The sequence below is a fragment of the Melospiza melodia genome, chromosome 6, assembly GCF_035770615.1.
Source record: "Melospiza melodia melodia isolate bMelMel2 chromosome 6, bMelMel2.pri, whole genome shotgun sequence".
In the NCBI taxonomy this organism is placed as follows: domain Eukaryota; kingdom Metazoa; phylum Chordata; class Aves; order Passeriformes; family Passerellidae; genus Melospiza; species Melospiza melodia.
Window position 1 is genome coordinate 23,550,022 of NC_086199.1, and position 20,437 is coordinate 23,570,458.

Below are 20,437 nucleotides of genomic sequence, written 5' to 3' on the forward strand. Positions count from 1 at the left end.
GGGTCCCTGTAGAAATCAGGCAGGGTGCATTACAAGGAAGAAAGTTTTCATTGGAAAACTTTCAGGTAGTGGAACTGTTGCCTGTGGTGTTTGTTCAGTTGCCATGCTTGGAGATTTTAAAGACCCAAGAAGAAAAAGCTCTGAGCAGCCTGGTGGGGTCTTGTAACTGAGTAGGGGATTGGACTGGAGTCCTAGACCATTCTGTGATCCAGCAACCCACTGGATTTCAGCAAGCTGGAGTTCAGGCTCTGGATCCACTAAGAGCAGGGCATGAGGCTCCTGCCAGACTTGTGTCAAGCCACAGTGTGAATGTAGTTCTCAGCTCGTCCCTAGCAGCTTTCATCTCCCTACTGCAGGGTAGCTTCATGCTGCAGACCATGCACAGGCTGCCCATGCAGAGGCAGGGCTCCTGCTGCCCACTGCTGCTCTTTGCTTTGCAGATGTGAATGAGTGTGAGCTGATGGTGGCCGTGTGCGGAACTGCGCTTTGTGAGAATGTGGAGGGATCCTTCCTGTGCCTCTGCCCCAGTGACCACGAGGAGTACGACACAGAGGCAGGGCAGTGCAAGCCCCGAGCTGCCGTGGGTGAGTAGGCAACTGTGACACAGCATGGGTGGCAGCTAGAGCAGGAGTGTGGTAGCCCTGGCTGGGGTGAGATAAAGATGAGGGGCTGACAGGGCTGTACAAGCCTGCACAGATAATGGGCAAGTGTTAGTCTGGGGAGAGCTCGGGAGCCTGAAAGTGAGGACTTGGGAAGGCCACACTGCTGGTGAGGGGTGTGCTCTGGGACCTCCTAGGTGTGGGATGCTGCGTTGGGGCGCCAAGGACCCCATCCCATCCCTGCTCTGCTGTTTTCTAGAGAGCTCCGACACAGGTGCAGCCCACGTCTCTGACAGCGCAGAGCGCAAGCAGTGCTACTACCACATCAGTGACGTGCGCCTGTGTGACAGCGTCCTGGCCAAGAACATCACCAAGGAGGAGTGCTGCTGTACGGTGGGGGCAGCCTGGGGTGACAACTGTGAGACTTATCCCTGCCCCATCCCAGGCACAGGTAGGTCTGTCACCCCACCACACCAGGCAGGGCCAATGCTCTGCCTGCCAGTTCCACCTTGATTGCACTAACGAGCTGCTTCTTTTCTTTCCATCTCCTCTTGGCATCTGTATCGTGGTCAGTGGAGTACCAAGAGATCTGCCCTCTTGGGAAGGGCTATATTCCCCAGGAAGATCTGCTCTCAGGAAAAGTTTCTTTCACAGGTACTAGAACCATTTTCTTTCATTTCTTCCAGGGGAAAGAGGGAGAGCAGTATGTAAAACCCTGCATGAAAATGCATTGACAAAACTATCTCCCCAGGCCTATCATGGGGGATGCTAACATCCTGCTGCTGCTTTCCCCATTCCAGAGAAATCCCAGACTGCCAGTATTGTTGAGCTGGAAGTGCCCCTGCCTCCAGTCCTGCCTTGTTGCTGGCAGTCATTCTTTCTTGGTGCAAGTTTCCCATTATGAACCAGGGATGGGGACCATTAAGACACAGCTCTTCCAGTTACTGATTAGATCTCCCAGTGGCCAGCTCGCTCAGTCTTTGGCACTTTGCCTCCATGGGGGTTGTGTGCTTAAGATACACATGAATTTGTGAGTGTCCTGCTCACACCATCCCTCCTCCTGCTCTGCCTGGGGGTGCTTCTCCCTCTGCTCCCAAGCATGGGGCCTGTGGAAGAGGTGGGGGGCTCACTCAGGGACCTGTCAGCGATCCAGGCAAGGTGCTGTGACAGCTTTCTGCAGGTATAGCACCCAGCACACCTTGCTTCCAAGGCTCTGCTTCCTGAGACACTTGCCCTCCCTCCATCCCTCTTTCAGACATGGATGAGTGTGAGATATTTGGCTCTGAGTTCTGCCGCAATGGACAGTGTTTGAACACGGTGCCCGGCTACAAGTGCTTCTGCCGTACAGGATACTTCTATGACTCCAGCAGGCTTGAGTGTGTTGGTAAGATGGCCTCAAAGAGCAGTGGGCACCCCACTGCACAAAGGGGGACAGCTGTGCTGCTACACCCAGACTTGTCCCTGCTGGGCCAGGTCTAGGTAACAGGCTTCCTGGGACCCTCCTGGGGAACAAGAGAGGAGGGTCTGAGGGCCATGAGGTCCCCATTTGGGCAGGGAAAGGGTCATATTGCTCATGTCTGCCAGCCTGAAACATTGCCCTGTCCTTGTGTGTGGGCAGATCAGGATGAGTGTCAGAATGAAGTGTACTGCATCAATGGCGAGTGTCTGAACACAGAAGGCTCCTACCACTGTTTCTGCAGCCTCCCTCTTGTGCTGGATGCCACTGGCAACCGGTGTGTGAATTTCTCCAGCAGGGCAGGTGAGCCTGATCCCCCACTGCAGCACACTTTTGCCCCACACATCCTGCCCCATGGCTGGGTCCTCCAAGAGGAGCAGTGGGCGGGGACTTGGTGCCTGGCTGAGGTGTGTCAGCACCAGTACAGGGTGCAGCCAGGGCAAGGAGGGGGCAGAACCTGGTGCACATGGTCATATATCTTGGGACAAGATTGACAGGCACTCTTCTGGATGATTTCCATGGCATCCTTTGCTTGTGTCACTCACAGATACCGTGGAGGAGTATGAAATCCACCTGGACGTCTGCTGGCAGACCGTTGCCGACTACATCTGCCAAGACCTGCTGCATGGCCAGCAGACCACGTACACTGAGTGCTGCTGCCGGCTCGGCGAAGCCTGGGGCCAGAACTGTGCACTTTGTCCCCACAGGTCCTCTGGTAAGTTGGGTGGCATGGGCAACCATCTCCCAGCAGAGGTGGGAATGGGCTGGGCTGCCACTTGTCATGTCATGCATAAGATGTCTGCACTGTTGGAGCCAGCCCAAGGAGTAGGTAACCCCACACACACTTCAATAGGGCTGAGCTGCACCAGTGGGTAGAATGTGCCTGAAACTGGTTTGCAGCAAGTCCAATGTATTTGAGGGGAGAGTTGCCCTGTGCATCCCACGGCTTCTGCACACGTGGTAGCTGGGGATGGGAGCACCCTGGGAATTGGGGTTCTTGCTGCTCAAGAACCTGCTGGCCCCAGACGAGAGCTAGTCTTCTTGACAATCAACAAACTACAGAGCTGCAGCTTTGGAGGGCACTGAAGGCAGGTCTGGCTCAGCTGACCCAGTGTGGATGCACACCCTCTGGCCATATAGTGGACCTTGAGCCAGGCTGCACTGACCCTTCCTTTTCCTCACTACCTGCAGCTGATTTTGCTTTCCTGTGTAATGGGGCCAGTGAAGACAGTGAGCGAGGGGGTGAGCTCCGAGAAAGACCTAGGTATGAGTACGGACCGGGCTTGGAAGACCCCCACTATGGCCTTCCCAGCCCCTACTACAACTACCTGGAGTCTGAGTACGGAAGCCCCGAGGCCAGTTTCCCTCGGAGGGTACCCAGCAGTGAGTTTCGTGGCAGCCCTCTCCACCATGGCCCAGCACGGTCTCCACCCCGCTACCTGCCCGGCCAAACTGGTGAGTACTGGAGACACAGCACTGCCTCCCCACCCAGACTGTGTCCATGGGGACTGACTGCCTCCTGGTTCCCGCCCTGGCCGGGCTGCTCCAGGGCTGGAGCAAGCTCTGTTCCTGGCTGTTCTGAGTCAGTCCTGAGTCAGTCCCGGTCAGTCACTGTCTTGCTGCATGCCCGATATTCCCTGTGTGACTGGGCTGAGGCTCACCCTGCTCTGACTCCGCCTTCGGCCCTCCAGGTCTCTACGAGGGCTTCGAGGGGCTGCAGGCGGAGGAGTGCGGGATCCTCAACGGCTGCGAGAACGGGCGCTGCGTGCGCGTCCCGGAGGGATACACCTGCGACTGCTTCGACGGCTTCCAGCTGGACATGACCCGCATGGCCTGCGTGGGTGAGTGAGGCCCCGCGTCCCCTGGCCGCGGCTGCTCCCTGCCGGTGCCGGCCGGGACGGCAGCAGGAGCGCTCCCGCTCTTCCGATTCCTTCCCACACGGCTGGGAGGGCCCTCGTGGAAGTTCCGCCGGCCACTTTCTGCTGGCAGCTAGGTAAGAGCGGCTTGGGGCATCACCGAGAGCGGCTGATGTCTCTTGTCTTCTCATACCACTCTTGTACATCATAAGCCATTGTTACTGTGATTAATGTCCTCTACATTTGCCACTGCCCTGGTGAAATTCCTCACTTTCCACCCTGCCCTATGAGACATGGTTTCTAAATTTTCTCTCTGCATTTCCTCTAAATCCCTATGCCATGTCTCCACCCTTTTCATTATATGTCTCCATGCCAGCTGAGACCTCAGGCACTCATCAGAGCAGATGAAGACACTCTTTTTCCTTAGGCACAGCACTTACTCCAATTCAGGGCATCCTTACTGTACAAAACAATGGTGCAGCTTCTTCATACAGAACCCATGGTCTATACCACCCCAAAGGCAGCTGTGCAAAATGGCAGCCTGAGATGTTACTCCCTCTTCTGCATTTGTGCACTGTTTTCCTTTCACTGGCCATAATGTTTTGCATTTGCCTTCAATGAATTTTGTCTGGTTGAATTTGGACTGCTACTATATCAGAGTAAGTCTGAACCCTGCAAAGTGCTTGCAGCCTGGTGTCACACACATATATTTTATAAGCATGGGGATTCTTCCTTTGTCTACCTTAATGACAATATTTGCTTAGAGTAGGGCTAAGGACAGACCACTGCAGCCTGTGCTTTAAAGGGTTTTTGTTGTAACAGCCAGGTATTTCTAATTGTCTTTGAAGTGCAGCTGTGTGGTCCATTGTGCAATTGCCACAGTTTAATCTAGAGGGTATTTTCTCAATCTGTTTGAGTGTGTCATGTGAGATTGTGTTGAAATCCTCACCATGGCCAAGGCACATCATATCCACCACTTCTCTCTTATCTGACAGGCCAGTTATCAGGTCAGGGAAGAGAACCAGATTGGCTTAACGTAATCAGGCCTTAACTGATCTGCACCAGCTATTTAATGATCTTGTTATTCTTTAGAGGGTTATGACCTAATCATTCACAAACCTGAACTGCTTAGGGGTGAGCAGACTATAATTCTGGATTTTCCCTTCTCTGTTTTTGAAGATGGTTATGAGATTTATCTTTTGTTGCTTTTCTGAGGCCTCCTTTATGCTCCCACCTCAGAAAGAACTGTCAACTTTTAAGGGGCTGCAGGCAGCATTAGCACATGAATTTGTGTTGCCACAAAACTTTATGGATGTAACTGCTTTATTTCTGGCTGTTGAACCTCTCCATCAGTGTGACCTTTCTCCCCCTGTGCTCCTGCACCCTTGTTTAAACACTTCAAACATGGTCTGTGCCCTGCCTGATCACCACTAATGTTTTTATGATGGCTGGAACAAAACCCGTGTTAGCTGCTCCAGCCAGCTCAACTGGCTGTTGTTTTCTCTGTTGATAAGAAATAGACTGACATTCCCCATTGTTTCCTGCCAACATATTTATGGAGCCTTTGCTTGTTGCCTTTTCTATCCTGAACTAACTAGCCCTCATTTTACACTGCAACCTGTTTTTTTCCTTTCAGTTCTCTTGCTTGATTCTTAGTCATCACCATGTTTTTACCTTGCTGACTTCAGGCCTTTAGAATATTCCTGCAGCTGCTGCAGCACTTCCCCTCTCACTTCGCTATGGCAGCAGCTTAGCCATGCCCTGAAAGTGGGCTGTGTGTCCCCACCCCTGCCCATGTGGGCAAACTGCAGGACTTGGTGCAGACTGCTAGCAACACTACACTGTTGCTTCTGGCTTTGGGGTCTCTCTAGTCTAAAGTATCCTTGGTTCATTTCTCCTCTCGATTTGGTGGCCAGACTGCAGCCTGTCTGCTCTTTCAGCTTTTACTTTCCCTTGCTTCTGAGGCTGCAAAGCACATCTCCCTCCCTTGGTGTGCCTGACTTCTCCTTGGGCTTCCCAGCAAGCCATCCTGTTCATGGCAATGTCTGATCCTGAGGTTTAGTGTGAGTCCATAGTGTCAGTTCAGCAATTGGTTTGGCTGTGTGTGAAGTCTACCTTGTTCCTCAAGCTCTCTTCTCATGTTTCCCCTCTCCATCTTCCTCCTGTGACTGCTGTGCTTTCTCTTACCTCCCTTAAAATTTTGCTTCCAGCATCTCTCCCTGGGGTTGCACTTCTCTTTCTTTGTCAGGTGGCCCCCTCCACCTATGCTAGAGATATTCCAAGGTCCCTGGGGCAGCAGAGCACTTTGGTCCTCCCAGGGTCCATTGGCTACTGCTGGGGCCTTCTTTCTCCCTTGGGTGGCCAGCTGAACCCATCAGCTGCTCCCCACTCCCTGCTGATCAGTGGGGGTTGAGTCTGGAGTTTGTGGTCAGAGGGGTTGGGCCTGCCTTGGTAGGTGAGGATTTGGGCTCTGTTTGCACCTGTGGGTGTAAACAATGGTTCTGGGGTTGTACATGGGTGCTCTGTCCTGCTCATGGCCTCACCACAAGTGGGTGTATCTCAGGCAGAGTGTTTGGGTGAGTACAAGTAGCAGAGCAGACCTGTCACAGGAGGGCAGCTGCTGTAGGGCTCACGTGCACACTCCAGCCTGACAAGCTGACCAACTGAGCCCTTTGGCACAGTTTTTCAGGTTAATTAAATAAGCTGTTGTTTGTGCAGCACGAAGTCCCTCTGTGTTTTGGTCCTGGAGGTGATAACTGGCTTCTCAGGGCCACCATCATTTGCCTGGTTGACCTTGTTGGATCAGAAAAGAACATTTTCCAAGGCTAGAAGTGGCCTTTTCCCCAGATCTTAGGCTATTATAACTTGTTAGCCAAAAGCTGCTACTCGGGGGTGTCACCAGCTGCAGAGCTTGGAGGGACTCTTGTCTGGTGTACATGGGGCAGGGTTCAGTACTGTGCTGAAGGACACTGGGGATGCCACCCTTGGATACTACAGATGCTCTGCAGATATGCTGAGGGCATGGGAGGCTGCTGGGGTCACTGTGGACATCCTGAAGGTACTGGTTGGGAGACAGGGCAGACAGAACGTGTGTGGGAGGGCTAGCGGGGACAGCAGGGGCACAAGGAGATGGCTGTGGGCTGGGACTACTCACTGTGCCACCAGCTCAGCCCAATCCTTCTCCTTGCAGATATCAACGAGTGTGAGGAAGTGGGCAACCCTGAGCCCCTGTGCCGAGGTGGCACCTGCGAGAACACAGAGGGCTCCTACCGCTGCCAGTGCCTGCCGGGCTACGTGGCCCTGGCCCGGTCACACCACTGCATGCCCCAGACAGCCCAGAACCCAGCAGCTGCGTAGCTCTAGGAGAGCAGGGGTGAGGCTGCTCCCCTGCACATGGCTCTGGGACCTGGGAGCACACAGAGAGGCCTCCCACGGCTGTGGGTGCTTCGAGGCTCTTTGTTCCTTCGCCTTCGAAGTGCACAGCTTCCCCACCACCTCTCTTTATAGGTCAGGGCTGAGCTCCCAGCCTCTGCACCCCTCTTGGCCCTGCCAGCACCTGCTCTTCCTGCAGCAGAGCCCACCCCAGCCCTCAGCACCTGTCACATTGCCCTGTGTCATGGAGGCTCCCAGGACACCTTCCCTTGCCACACAGCCCCTGCCTGTCCCCCTCACCCTGCAAGAAAGGGGGTTCACCTCCCTGCCACTGCTGCACTGACCTAGTGACAAGCCTTACCCACACCGTGGGTGCTGGCCCCACTCCTTGTGAAGCGTCCAGGCCAGAGCTTAAGATGGGGGTTCCACCCCAGCTTTCTAGAGCTGCTGCCTAACCTTGGGGCATGGGAAAGAGGCCTGAGGGGCCCCAGGGGCAGCTCTCCCTGTGGCCTTTAGCCCTGTACTTTGTGCCCCATGCTAGCTGGGCAGGGGGAGGGGAAGCAGGTCCAGCTTCCTTTCTGTAAAGTTGTTGGTGGTTATTTTTTTTTAACTGAGTCTGCTGGAAACTTCTCTCATGTTGTTAAATAAAACATTTATTTTGGGCCCCTGTGGCTCAAGACACTGGGGCTTGTCAGAACTATGCTTGTCTTGCCTCTGCCAAGGGCACAGCCATCCCACTTGTGAGCCAATTCTTGGCCCTCTCAGTGGGCACATGGCCTCCTCCTGCTCCCAAACTGGAGTAGGGAGCTTTGCCAGGCCAAATATCCAGCCCAGCACCAGTGGCAGGAGCCAGCTCCAGTCCCTGCAGACAGCACGGAAGTTGTAGCTGTTCACACCCTGCCTTGTTCTCACACAAGGGAGCAGCAGCTCCCACGTGAGAAAGTATAGCTTACTGCAGTTGGTAAGGGCTCTCTGGCAGTTGTTTTTCCAGCCCTGGAGCCCTCAGTATGAAGACCTTTACCTATGCTGCAGCAAGCAAGGCTATGTTCTATGCCACCACCTCTTCAGGGAGCCTTTGCACAATTTCAAGCCTGCATAGGACTAGCAAAGCAGGAGCACAGCCAGACATTGCCGGCTGGATACCAGCAACAGAGATGCTTGGCTGCTTCCAGGTTACCCACACTTAGGCCAGCAGACCACCTTTATTCATGCCTTCAGCTAAGAAGACCAGCTGAATCCCAACTAGAAGATGCCCAGACACTGCTTTTCCTCCTGATCCTCTTCACTCACAGAATACAACACAAGCAGATTTTGTCTAGCCTTTATTAAAAGGAAAGTTATAAAAAGAGATTCAGGAGCTCACAGCAGCTCCAAGTTAGTAGTAGTGCAAAACATTGGTTAGAGAAAGAATCATCCCTGCAGAGACATTGAACGCCATTTGGCTTCGCATCCACAAAACGGAAGTTTTCCCAGCTGGAGTCCTGCTGGCTTGAGCAGAAGCCCAGGACATAGCAGGCTGTCAGCTCAGAGAAAGACTCCTCCCCTCTGCTTCACTGCATGGATAGCAAATGCAGGTCCTGGGGGCATCCCAATCACAACAGAGCAGGAGAAACACAGGAGGGTGGATGCAGCTGGCATTCTAGAAGAGGCACTGAAGGGTTATCAGGTAGCTCAGACAATAGCCAGGTTCATCACTGAGAAATTCCTTTGTGAGGACAGACAGCTCCATGTCTAACAGATAAAGCGCCTCCGCAGAGCGGCTGGAGGATGATGCTCAGTCACTCCTGCAGCAGACACTGCTGCCCTTTGAGCTGCTAGGAAAACACCTCAGGGGTGTCACCTAAACACAGTAAGAGCACTCTGCCAGCGGCTGATCTTGCAAGGAACACAGTGCTGGCTGCTCAGAGGCTGCAGAGCTCTGAAGGAAGCAGTAAGAAATGTTTATTATATAAAAGAATTTGGCCTGTGTTGTTTCCAGTTTCCCCTCCCCAAACCCTACTAATGGCAGAGCTCCTCAGCTGGTAATCTGCACTGGTATCTTCCAGCAGAACAACATCTGGTCCTGGTCATCTACCAGCTCCCACTTCACAATCAGTTTAATCTGAAAGAGAAAGAATTAGAGGGAAATAAGAACATTCAGGAAATCTTAAGGCAAGGGCATCAGGAGAAAAGTTTTCACTTGTGTGGAGCAAAGAGGTCCTGGGAGCTCTGCACAAAGAGGACAGAGCTGGAGCCTTGCCCTTGCGTGCAGTAGGTGGGCCATGCTCATGCACTGATTCCTGGAGCACCATCTGTGGTTGGAGTGCACCCAGTTACATGACACAGGAGACCTCCACACACTTGAATTCCCACTCCCTGCAAAAGTAGAGTAGAAGCACCCTGCAGCATCCCTAGCTGAACTGCACGCCAGAGTCAAGCGCACCCAGTCTGGGAACATTCAGCTGCAGGCAGCAGGCTCTGGTGGGAAGCATGGTGCAGGAAGCACAGAGCAGGAAGATACTGGAGCAGCTGAAGCCACTTCTCAGCTGGAGCTGGGCTGCTTCCTTAGCTGGGCCTGTCCCAAAGTGGGAACTTGAAACTAGGGTCATACAGCAAAAAGAACACCAGGCTGTGTATGGAGTCTACTCTGTCTCACCAGAACAGAACAGGTGTCTTCCCTTAAAGGCAGGTGGTGAGACTACTCCAGTATAGGCGGTAGCTGAGAAGCTGACCAGCTGCCTGCATACTTACACTGGGGTACTCGCTCTTCACAGGCAGTTTATTCAGGTAGCTGTAGGAATGGCCCTTCTGAATGGGGCACTGGATCCCAGACTTGCATCCATCAGGCTCAGGAATAGGGAAGGGTATGTCCACGTGCAGCATCTCCCCATAGACCCTTGCTTTACTGCCCTGGCTCTCGATCTCTGCAAAACATGGAGAACACACATATACCACACGTGCCCTTCACACACCCCAGAGGCTGCAAGAACACAACTAAGGGACACTCTCCCTCCACCCAGATCCTTCTCCAGCCGCCCTTCTCCCGTCCCAGCAGAGGGACAAAGAGGGGATCCCCTGCCCACTCCCGCTGGGGATGTGCTCCTTACTGCTGGCGAAGGTGACGTTGATGCTGTAAGATGTCCCCTTGTGGAGCAGGCAAGGCTGAGTGGGGCAGGGGCTCACGTTCACCTCCTGGATGCTGCCGTCTATGGAACCTGCAAGGAAGAGCCGGGATTACCGGGCCGTCTCCGCCTGCTGCTCTCCTCCCGCAGCCCCGCGGGCCGGAGCCACTCACCGCAGTCAACGAAGCGGAGGGGCTCGGCCAGGGCGGTGGCGGCGGCGCCCAGCGCCAGGAGCAGGGCGAGCGGGCAGGGCACCATGGCGGCAGCGGCGGGCACGGCAGCGGCGGCGGCGGCTCTGCGGTGTCACATGAGCGCGGCGGCCCCGCCCGCCGGTCAGCTTGGGCGGGCCCCGCCCCGGGGCCGGGCCGGAGCCGCCGAGCGATCCCCGGGAGGGCCGGGGGGAGGAACCGCCCGCCCCCGTGGCCGAGGGCAAGGCTGCAGCCGCGAAAAGGGCGGTGGGAGCTCCTCACTACGGCCCCCGTCGTGACAGGGGACGACAGGACAGCCCGGGAGTGGTGGTAGTGCTGGAAATACAGCCCTTGGACAGACGGACTGACACCATCTCCAAAAGCGCTGCCACTGGCCATGCCCACTCCCGGGCTGTCCTGGGACCGTCAGTGTCAAAGGCAGCAGCCGGAGGACAGGCTCAGATACAGTGCCATGGACCGGGAAGCTCTTTTGCTGCCCCCGCTGAAAGGGGATAAAACATAACGCCCACAAAGTTGCTGTGGTAGACTCGTCCGTGGCCTTGTTCGTACATATCCCATGCCTCCTGTTCTGCATGTTGAAAGCTGTTTGCGCAACACGAGTGCCAAGAGTTACATCTGCTGAGTACCTGGCGTGTCTGCCGCCTTTCACAGAGCACGCACACGCCAGTTCTGGTTCTCAAACTCGTGAATTGCTAGAGACTCCCTGCTTTGTGCTGGGGATGCCGAGGCAAACCAGATGACGCTTCAGAAAGCATTTGACCCAAACTGTTTACAACTTTTCACCAATTTCACATGGTAGCAAATTTTAGCCTTTCTGGGATCATGTTAGAGCACAGTAGAGAGGCACGTGAGTGCTGATTTGGTAGGAACGTGGCAGAGCTGACACAGCGTCCCCCTTCAGACCTCTGTCCCAGTGAGGTGTCTGCCTGCTCAGCTGCAGCTGCACAGCCCAGTGACTCAGAGGTGGCACCCCACGCTTTGCTCAGGCCCTCTGCAAAGGGTGTCACATCAGAAAGGGCTGTGGGGCTTTTCAATGGGGCTTTTAGACTTCAACTAAGCATTCAGTTTCAAGACACATGCATAGCAGGATACTTACCAAAGCTCTATTAAAAAAAACAACAAACAACAAACCAAACCAAACAAACAAACAAATAAAAACCCCCAAAAACCAAAAAACCACCCTCAAAAAACCCCTGCTGAGACTAAGCCATGTATTTAACACTACCTAGCACACTTTATAACTGACCCAGATAAAGGCTTTTCCTTGCACATGGAAAGCATGCCCTTCAAAAGGCTTCCCTTATCCACATCCTTCAAGTCTTACAGTTGGTAAAGAAAGTTGCCTATCTGACTGCTGGTAACAGAACTGCTGTCAAGTCAGAGCAACGCCATAAAGTGCCATCACGCATTCACAGGATAAGCAGTGCTTGGAATTTGCTTGGGAGCAAATTCCACAGTCCATTAAATCAGGATGCCTCCCTGTTGAAACAACTCACCAGGTATCTTTGCTTCACAGATGCTTTTACACAATGGCAGTGACTATGTACATACAAATCAACACATATTTCAAAGGCTTTGAACTAAAAATCATTGCATCTAGGATCCAACTTAACATTTTCACAGAAAATTACTCCCTCCCTGCACCCCAAAATGGAGTAGTAAAAAGCCTAATAAGTGTATATCTGTAAATCTACAGCCAAGGCCTTTACAGAGGAAAGAAGCAGAAACCTTCTGCCCAAGGTTTTTAGCTGATATCATACATTACTGTGGTGTCAGTTTTGGAATAACATTACTAAAGCTTAAATTCCCCAGGGCAGCATAAGCGTCTTGGGCCAAACAGACCTTGCTTTTAGGCACATGCCCCCTGTGACATCTGATAACAGGCATAAGCCTCCAGGTTCCCTTGGAGCCAAAAATTGCTTAAGAAAGATTCAAATCAACTTCAGGCGGATCTCATTATTTTGCAGATGGAGGTCCTTTCAGATTACCAACATCACAGGGAGCTTATGCTGCACTGCAGAAACACCAGTGGAAAAGGCTAAGAAAGCTAGCAGACAAATTCTCTCCAGCAAGACTGAAACTGGACTTGTTAATTTTTGTAGTTCAACCAACTCAACTTTATTACACGAGGATAAAGCCTGAAGTTCCACTTCATCAGCCATCTACACCTGATTAATCCAAATCCCTCCAACACAGCACTTGCAGCTCTGTAAACAAATGTGCTTGCAGGCACTACAGTGGCAGTGAATACAGCAGGCAGGTTCTCAAGAAAATCCACATACAGACACTAATCAATTTAACTGTTCTTTCAGCCAGAACATGTTCCTTTTGCTACAGATCGTCAGAACTCACATTTAAATTCATCACATCCACTCTTGTATTCAACACCACGCCTGAGGTTTTATTATCACCAGCTTCTGAAGCACTGAAAAAAATTTCGTTTCCCTTCAGAATAGATAAAAGATGATTTTAGCATCATATTGCAGAGGAGAAATGAGCAAAATAGCTAGAAAATTCAGCTTTCAGATAAATCTTTTCAATACAGTGCGCTTAAAGAGAGCTAAAGGAACTCCCCAAACCAGGACACCACAAACCAGAATAAGAACAGAAAATCAAAACACAAACTTAAAAACAGATTATGTCTACCTATCAGAAACAATATGACCAAAAAATTATAAGAATCCAAGAAGGAAGAAAAACTAGACTGTAACTCCATGAAAAAAAAAAAAGTGACTAACCATCCCTGTACCATATAGCTGATTGAAGGAAAAATGGCCAGTGATGAGATGCAAGGGAATAGCTGTTCTCCTTAGTTACCCCCACCTCCCCTTGTCACACCAAAAAGTTGTCCCCAGACAGCAGATTATTAATTATATTAACTGTGAGTGATGATAGTTGCCCTTTTCCTCATTCTTTCAGTCTGCAGTAATCATTTCAGCAATGTCCCAAAGACCCTTGAAGCTGCACACCACATTTCTGTCAATTTAACAGAGTAAAAATGAAGGCAACTCCAAAGTGTCGGTTTTTTGGGGCTACATCCATTCTCCAAAAGGTGTTCACAGTGAATACAGCCACAACATGGAAAAATGCAGCAAGATCAATCTAATACACCCGACAGGAGTGAGAAAGAAAGCTAATGCAATATAGAAAGAAATCAGGCATGATCCCTCTGCGTCTTTTCTCCAAGGAGGTTTTCATTCCCTCCTCCAAAGTTGTCAGCTTTTGGGATGCCACATTGATAATAATTGAGAAACACCCTAATATGTTTTTAAACATTCAGTGTTCCAATATTCCTGATGAGGATTCATCAACTATTGCAGGTGCCTGCATTAGTACCAGTCCTGCTGGGACCTTTGCCTGTGATACTTCCCTGGCTTTACCCTAGCATCATCAGAGCTAACCCAAGAGTAGGCAAAATTAAACAGCTCAAACCAGTCTTTATTTACATGCTTAGGGTGGAACAAAAAGCAAAACCCCGTGGTTACAGAAGAATCACTTTGCTCGGAGCAGGATGGTGAGAAAGCCAACTGTGACAAGGTCCTGAAGTCCTCTGACGGTAAATCACCCCCTCCTGCTGGGATGACAGGTTTTCTTCCACCAGTCTTTCACACAGTCACTGTATGACTCTCCACAGGCCTGGCTAGGGCTGAGGAACAGGATTCCTCCCCCAGAAGCGCAAGAGGAACAAAGAGATAAAACACTCTTTTAACCACAAGCGCTTCGTGATCGACCGGCTAGGCCACTGTCACACGGCAAACGAGCAGGAGGAGCTGAAAACACCGTGGGAGGGCAGCGAGCCCCGGGTGGCTGCAGGGGCCTGCCTGGAGTCGGGGGGGCCCTCCGGGGCCGGGGCCTCCGCCCGCCCTCGCTGCGGTGGGAGGCGAGGGACGGTGCGGGTGTGAGAGCGCCGGGCAAGCGCTCCAACTGGGGACGACTGGCCTCCAGCTGATAAAGGAGAGCAAAGCAGAAAAGCCGGAATCAGGGAGAAACCCTAAAACCCCCGTGTTTGCTCTTCAGCCTACCCAACTGCCCTGCGGCGGCACCTTGATCCTTCTCTGGGTTCTACTCAGGATAACCCTACGGCTAATCCCGTGACAAGCATGCGCGGACAGACTGCGCTCGGTGCTTATTTCATTACTGCTTCATGGCTGCAAACACCCCCAAAGGCGAATAGCAGCTTCGTGCTTTGAGCACCTGTAACGCGTTCACCGAAGCTGACGCCGAGCACTGCCCGCGAAGGGGCACGGGCACGGGCACGGGCACCGCCACGGCCGCCCCGGTGCCGCCCCGCCGTGGGCGCGGCCGCTCCCGCCCGCCACGGCCGCACTTCCGCCATGGCGGCGGGGCGGGGCTGGGCCGGCATGGCGGCGCCGGCGGCGCTGCGGAGGTGGTGGATGTTGGCGCTGGGCGGCCGGACGAGGTACCGTTCCCTTGGACACTCGGCCCCTCACACCCTCCCTCGGGGGCACAGAACGTCCCCGCTGCGCCGCAGGGGTTGGTGGCTGCAGGGGTCGGGCCCGCCGCCCGCTCCGGCGGCGCGGACCCCTCTGAGGCGCCCCCTCTCCCTTCTTCCCGAGGCAGCCGCTGCTCCGCTCCGCCGTGCCCAGGCCGAGCGCTGCCGAGGCCCCCGGGCGGCCCTGCCCGCCCCGCTGGCTCCCTGCTGCGCTGGGCTTCGTCCTTCTCCGAGCCGGGCCCGACGGAGAGCGGCCCCAGCGAAGGACAGATCTTCCTCAGCGAGAGCTGCGTGAAGGTGGGGACTCGGAGCGGCCTGGTGTCTCTGGGAGGGTTTCCACCCTGTCTGCCCTGCCGTCACGCAGAGGAGGTGTTTGTGTGTTCACTAGTTTGTTCAGCAGGCCTTTTAGTCCTCTTCCTTTTATTTATTTGCAGAGGCTGCTGGAGATTGCAGAAGGATCAGAGTTTCTCAGGCTGCAGGTTGAAGGAGGTGGCTGCTCTGGCTTCCAGTACAAGTTTTCCTTGGACACAGTTATCAATCCCGATGACAGGCAAGGACAAAGGGACATTTTGGTGGTCAGGTGTTACTGTTCTTGGCAAAAATGACAGGAAGGGTATGTGTGAGATGATAGTGTCTTGAATTGAAGGGAAGAAGCCTGTGAGATAAGGAGCATGCTGAGGTTGTGCTTTTCTGTAAGGTCTTTGGCACAGTTAGTGGTTAAATATGCTGCTTTTTTTTGCAGGGTGTTTGAACAAGGTGGTGCCCGTGTGGTTGTGGATGTGGACAGCCTGGCCTTTGTGAAAGGATCCATGGTGGATTTCAGCCAAGAGCTGATCCGAAGCTCCTTCCAGGTGGTGAGCAACCCCCAGGCAGAGAAGGGTTGCTCGTGTGGAACTTCCTTCTCTATCAAAATCTGACTGGACTTACCATGGATGGACACTGTTTGCAGACACTTTTGGCAGAGGGTTTATGTTTGTTCTTTTCTCTGCTGCTCCCTCTCATCTCCCTTACCCTGTGACACAGCTGTTACAGAATACTGCTGCTGTGTGTGTGTTTGCACTGAGCCTGTCTCCAAGACTTATTGGCCTTCCCTTCAGAAACAATGCAGTAACCATGAGCACGCACACAGGAGCATCTTCAGCACCTTGTGATCTGCTGGCCAGGTGGTGCTGACTGGCCAGCCCTGTCCTGATTGTGGAACTACTTAACTGTCTCTGCAAGAGAAGGCTGTATATATATGTGTGTATGTGTGTTTATTGAAAGGTCTTACTAAAAAAAGTCTGTGAGGTTGATTGGTGTTGCTTGTGCATTTACATGCGAGTGGAATCTGGGTTCTTTCAGGCTAGTGTTGCTTATTCCTTACCTTCCAAGCAAATGGGACTTGGAGTCTTTCTCACATGTACTGCTGACTCTCCATTGCCCAGCTTACAGTGGGCTTTTCCAGGTGCTTTTCTTTTTTCTTGCTGAACAGGATTCTCTTGGTCCCAGGAACCTGTGGTGGCTTTGCTGTAAGTTCCTGGGATGATGGTTTTTACTTGTTCAGAGTAAGCGAAACCAAAAACATTGAGGTCGGAAGAATTAATATCTTGTGTCTTTTATCTATGAAAAGAAGAAAAATCTTTATATATATATATATATATATTTATATATATGTAAAGTACACAGCTCTCTGTGTGCTGTTTAATGTTTCAGTGCTGTTTAAGCCTGACTTGGAATTTTAGGTCGTACAGGCTTTCAGGTTTCACAGTGTGGTTGCTGCCTTCTCTTGCCAACAGGAAGGGAGGTTAAGGTGATAGAGGAGAGCAGGAGTACTGCCTAGGGCTTCACAAGTCCTTTTGACTTACAGTTGTCTGGGAAGCTTTTCCATAACTTGGTTTATCATTTAGTCTCTGTCTAACATTCATGGTTTAATGAAAGACTGGAACTCCACTCCTTTCTAAGACTCCATGGAATGGGAAGTCTGGAAGTTTCCAGAATAACATCCTTTAGATTAGTCATTTTCTATAGTTTTTTATCTGCCACTAGATGTCTTTTAAGTCAGTGATTCACCTGCTTCTGGATGAAAGGAGAGATGGGGAAGCTATTTTTGTTCCCTCTTTTGTGTTTTATCTGATCATAACCAAATTGTTTAAGACTCGAGTCTTTCACGTGAGTGTGGGAGCACTGCATGCCTTTGGTCTCGAGGGAACTGCCTGTGACAAACGAGCTTTTCTAGACCATGCCACAGGCATTTTTTGTCAAGGTTCCTAAAAGCCTTTTTAAACTGTTTAGTAGTGCCTATGTTCAGCTCTGTTTTGCCTGTTTGTTTCTAGTGCTCAGAGCTGATAGCCAGCTAGTTTCAGTTTCATCTGCAGATGTTACAGGAGCTCATATATGATCTGCTCCGACTTTGTCACTTGGGGATACACATGGATAGGATGTGGAGCAGTGGCTCTTTCAGTTTAGCCCTTTCCATTTCCTGTAGCCAACAACACCTGCCTAGTTATGTTGGTAAAAGGGACTAGAAGAATGTGGTTAAAAGATTTGTCTAAACCCCTGCAAGGTATTTTAACCCTATCTTTATGCTCCCAGATCTTGAAGGTGGTGTCAGCCAGAACTGCCTTTGAAAAGTGTAAGACCTTAAAGCTTGTGTAGGTAGAATACATTAGATAAACTCAATTTCTTTCAGCTGGGATAGCTACAAATAGGCCAGAGGAGTTGCTTTCTGAACCAGGAGGATCCATTCTTGATCCATTTCACACAGACTGACCTAGGTCAAGTCTCTTGAGATATTTTATGGGAAATGAAAGTGCAGCAGTAGTGCTGGAGAGGTAGCAAGCCAGCAGCTACCAAGGCTTTTCTTCCCTGGCCTAAAGCCAGCCTTCAGCCCCTATAAACACACAGGCTTCATCTTGATTGCTGTTCTTGCTGAATGTAAATGTGCCGTGTCTGTTCAGCCTAGCCAGGTGCCTACACTTGCTCCGTGCTGATGCAGTAGGCGGAGCAGGTGTTGTCCACGTGGCTGCTGCCCCTTGCAGAGGGTGTGCCTCTCGCTCCAGGGGCAGAGCAGAGCACCCGTGTCACCCGCAGCGTTGCTGTGCCGCTGGCATGAGTGAGTGCTGTGCCCGCGGTTCTGGCAGTACTGCTCTGGCTGCACTAGGTGGACCCCTTTCTCCTTGGGACTCTCTGCACTGGACAGACACAGGCGTTCTGGCGTGAGGCTGGATCTGCTCCACGCAGGACCTGAGCAAGAGCAAAAGTTTCTTTGCAGGTGTCTGTTTTGGAGGCAGGCTGGTATTGCTGCAGTGTGGTCTTTAGATCAGAGAAACTGCTAGGAGCCAGAGAGATTCCAGCCCATACACCATGTTGCCCTTGGCTTCCTAGACCTGCTTCTTGGGAGAAGGTGTAACCTATTGGCAAAAGCTACTGCTTTTCCAGTTCCCATTAGGGAATGGGTGCAAAGGGCTGTCTGTCACCTCCAGAGTTGTCCTGCCTCTTTAGAAGTGTGTCAGTACATCAGAACTTCTGTCAATGTTGGGAAGTCAGCAAAGGGGCTCTTGTTGACACAGGGTTACAAAGGTGATCTTGGTGCATTTTGGCTGTGTAGGCAGAAAGGCTAGGTCTTGGTTCCTACTGGAAAAGTCTAACCTGGCAAGTTTTGTGCACTGAATAGGTGACAGAGATGGCACCACACTGTAGCCTGTGGGGCAAGACTTGTGGTGCCAAGAGAAGGACACAGATTAGACAGGGAATTTGATGCTGCTTGGACCATGAGGGGCTGGCAAGGCCTGTCTGCAGGAGGTCTGCACTGTGGAAATAGTTGGGAGCCCTTGTACTGAACCACTGAGAAAAAGCTGAAGGAGCTGGAGGTGCTGCCTTCATGCCAAATGAGAAACTGCAGTGGAAAACCTTTCTCTGCTCCCACATAAAGCAGGAGGATTCTCTCAGTTCACCCACCTGACAAGGAGTGAATGATCAACAAAGATATTTATGGAAACCTAAAGATGAAACTTCAAGGGAAAAGGGCACAATCTTCAGTGTCACTGACAAGAAGGTAGAAAAAGATGGAATAGAAATTTTCCCTTTGGTGGGAGCTTCTGGGAGCTCTGTAGAGACTTGTTAGTAGATGACCAGCATATCCTCAGCCTGTGACTGGCTCTGTTCTTCAGATTCAGTATCTATCTGTCTGTCTGTCTGTCTGTCTTTACTGAAGGTCCCACTTCAAAGCCTCAAGCCAGGCAGTGGTAGGGAAATAGGAGATCTTCATTATCCCCTTTTATTTTGTGGTTTAGGGATATGCATGTGTGCTGTGCTTGTGTTGGTGGGCCCCTGTGTGGTATCATTTACTACAAAGAGCATTTTGAGGTGAGTAGCTACAATAGGAGCAATGGCCAACCTGGGGTGAGTGTTAGGGGAATAGCAGTCCATCTCACCCAAGATTTTCATCTGTAAAATTTCACTAATGTCAGAGCTTTCTCTTGTGTCATTATTCATCTGTATAGAGCTGTCAGGAAGACAGCTAAGGTTGTGGAACCAGTACCCTATGGATGACACCCACTGGGACTTCTGCTTCTCCCACACAGTAGTGTCATTTCTTGCCACTTTAAGGGCTTGTCTGAATCCAGCACCTGGGGGAGGAATCATTGAACAGTGGAGGAGGCAGTAATGGGAAGGCAGAAATGCATGAAAGAAGGCTTCTCTTGTCTGTTTCCCACGCTGGGGAGGCACATGCTTTGTACTAAGGCTGCCTTCAACCTTACAAACATTTCAAACATCTGGTGGCAGCTGCAAGTAAAAATCAGAGTTTTTAAAACTGAGTTTTTACGCTGTGAACAGTTCCACTGTTCACGCTGTAAGCTGGGACTGACTGGTCAGTGGAGTTTATTGTATTATAGGATGTCCTGAGTTGGAAGGGACCCCCAAGGATCATTGTGTCCATCTCCTGGCCCCACACAGGATAGCCCCAAGAGTCACATGTACCCGAGAGCATTGTCCAAATGCTTCTTGAACTCTGGCAGGCTTGGTCCTGTAACCATTTCCCCATGGAGCCTAATCCAGTCTCAGTCACCCTCTGGATGAAGAATCTCTTCCTAATATCTAACCTAAACCTAAACCTCCCCTGACACAACTTCATGCCATTTCCTTGGGTCCTATCAGTGATCATAAGGGAGATTAGTGTCTACCACTCCTCCTCACAAGGAAGTTGTAACTGCAGTGAGGTCTCCCCTCAGTCTGCTCCAGGCTGAACAGTAACCAAGTGACCTCAGCCACTCCTCATACAGCTTCCTCTCAAGGCCCTCACCATCGTCATGGCCCTCCTTTGGACACTCTCTAATAGCTTTGTATCTTTCTTATATTGTGGCACCCAGAACTGCCCCCAGCCCTGGAGGTGAGGCTGCCCCAGTGCAGAGC

General features: G+C 51.7%; 3 protein-coding genes across 6 annotated transcripts in view; 2 read left to right on the top strand and 1 right to left on the bottom strand.

The window, feature by feature from the left end:
• The window catches only part of LTBP2 (latent transforming growth factor beta binding protein 2), a 71,743-nt gene extending 63,763 nt beyond the window's left edge, over window positions 1-7,980 (top strand). For all 4 annotated transcript variants that reach the window (XM_063160299.1, XM_063160298.1, XM_063160300.1 and 1 more), the window contains 9 exons: window positions 441-584; window positions 859-1,050; window positions 1,173-1,253; window positions 1,855-1,983; window positions 2,218-2,358; window positions 2,603-2,770; window positions 3,247-3,510; window positions 3,747-3,896; window positions 7,102-7,980. In XM_063160299.1, the coding sequence (XP_063016369.1) occupies window positions 441-584; window positions 859-1,050; window positions 1,173-1,253; window positions 1,855-1,983; window positions 2,218-2,358; window positions 2,603-2,770; window positions 3,247-3,510; window positions 3,747-3,896; window positions 7,102-7,268 (1,436 nt within the window). In that variant the 3' untranslated portion in view covers window positions 7,269-7,980. The remainder of the gene's footprint in view (window positions 1-440; window positions 585-858; window positions 1,051-1,172; window positions 1,254-1,854; window positions 1,984-2,217; window positions 2,359-2,602; window positions 2,771-3,246; window positions 3,511-3,746; window positions 3,897-7,101) is intronic.
• Window positions 7,981-8,592: 612 nt separating this feature from the next.
• NPC2 (NPC intracellular cholesterol transporter 2) lies at window positions 8,593-10,657 on the bottom strand. Its single transcript, XM_063160302.1, has 4 exons — window positions 10,558-10,657; window positions 10,370-10,477; window positions 10,014-10,186; window positions 8,593-9,384 (listed from the first exon to the last, which is right to left on the bottom strand). The coding sequence occupies exons 1-4, from the start codon at window positions 10,640-10,642 to the stop codon at window positions 9,298-9,300; spliced, it is 453 nt and encodes a 150-aa protein (XP_063016372.1). The 5' UTR covers window positions 10,643-10,657; the 3' UTR covers window positions 8,593-9,297.
• Window positions 10,658-14,927: 4,270 nt separating this feature from the next.
• ISCA2 (iron-sulfur cluster assembly 2) lies at window positions 14,928-16,282 on the top strand. The gene is made up of 4 exons (XM_063160303.1): window positions 14,928-15,013; window positions 15,175-15,343; window positions 15,481-15,596; window positions 15,789-16,282. Exons 1-4 carry the CDS (start codon window positions 14,928-14,930, stop codon window positions 15,961-15,963), a joined length of 546 nt encoding a protein of 181 aa, XP_063016373.1. The 3' UTR covers window positions 15,964-16,282.
• The last annotated feature ends 4,155 nt before the right edge of the window (window positions 16,283-20,437 follow it).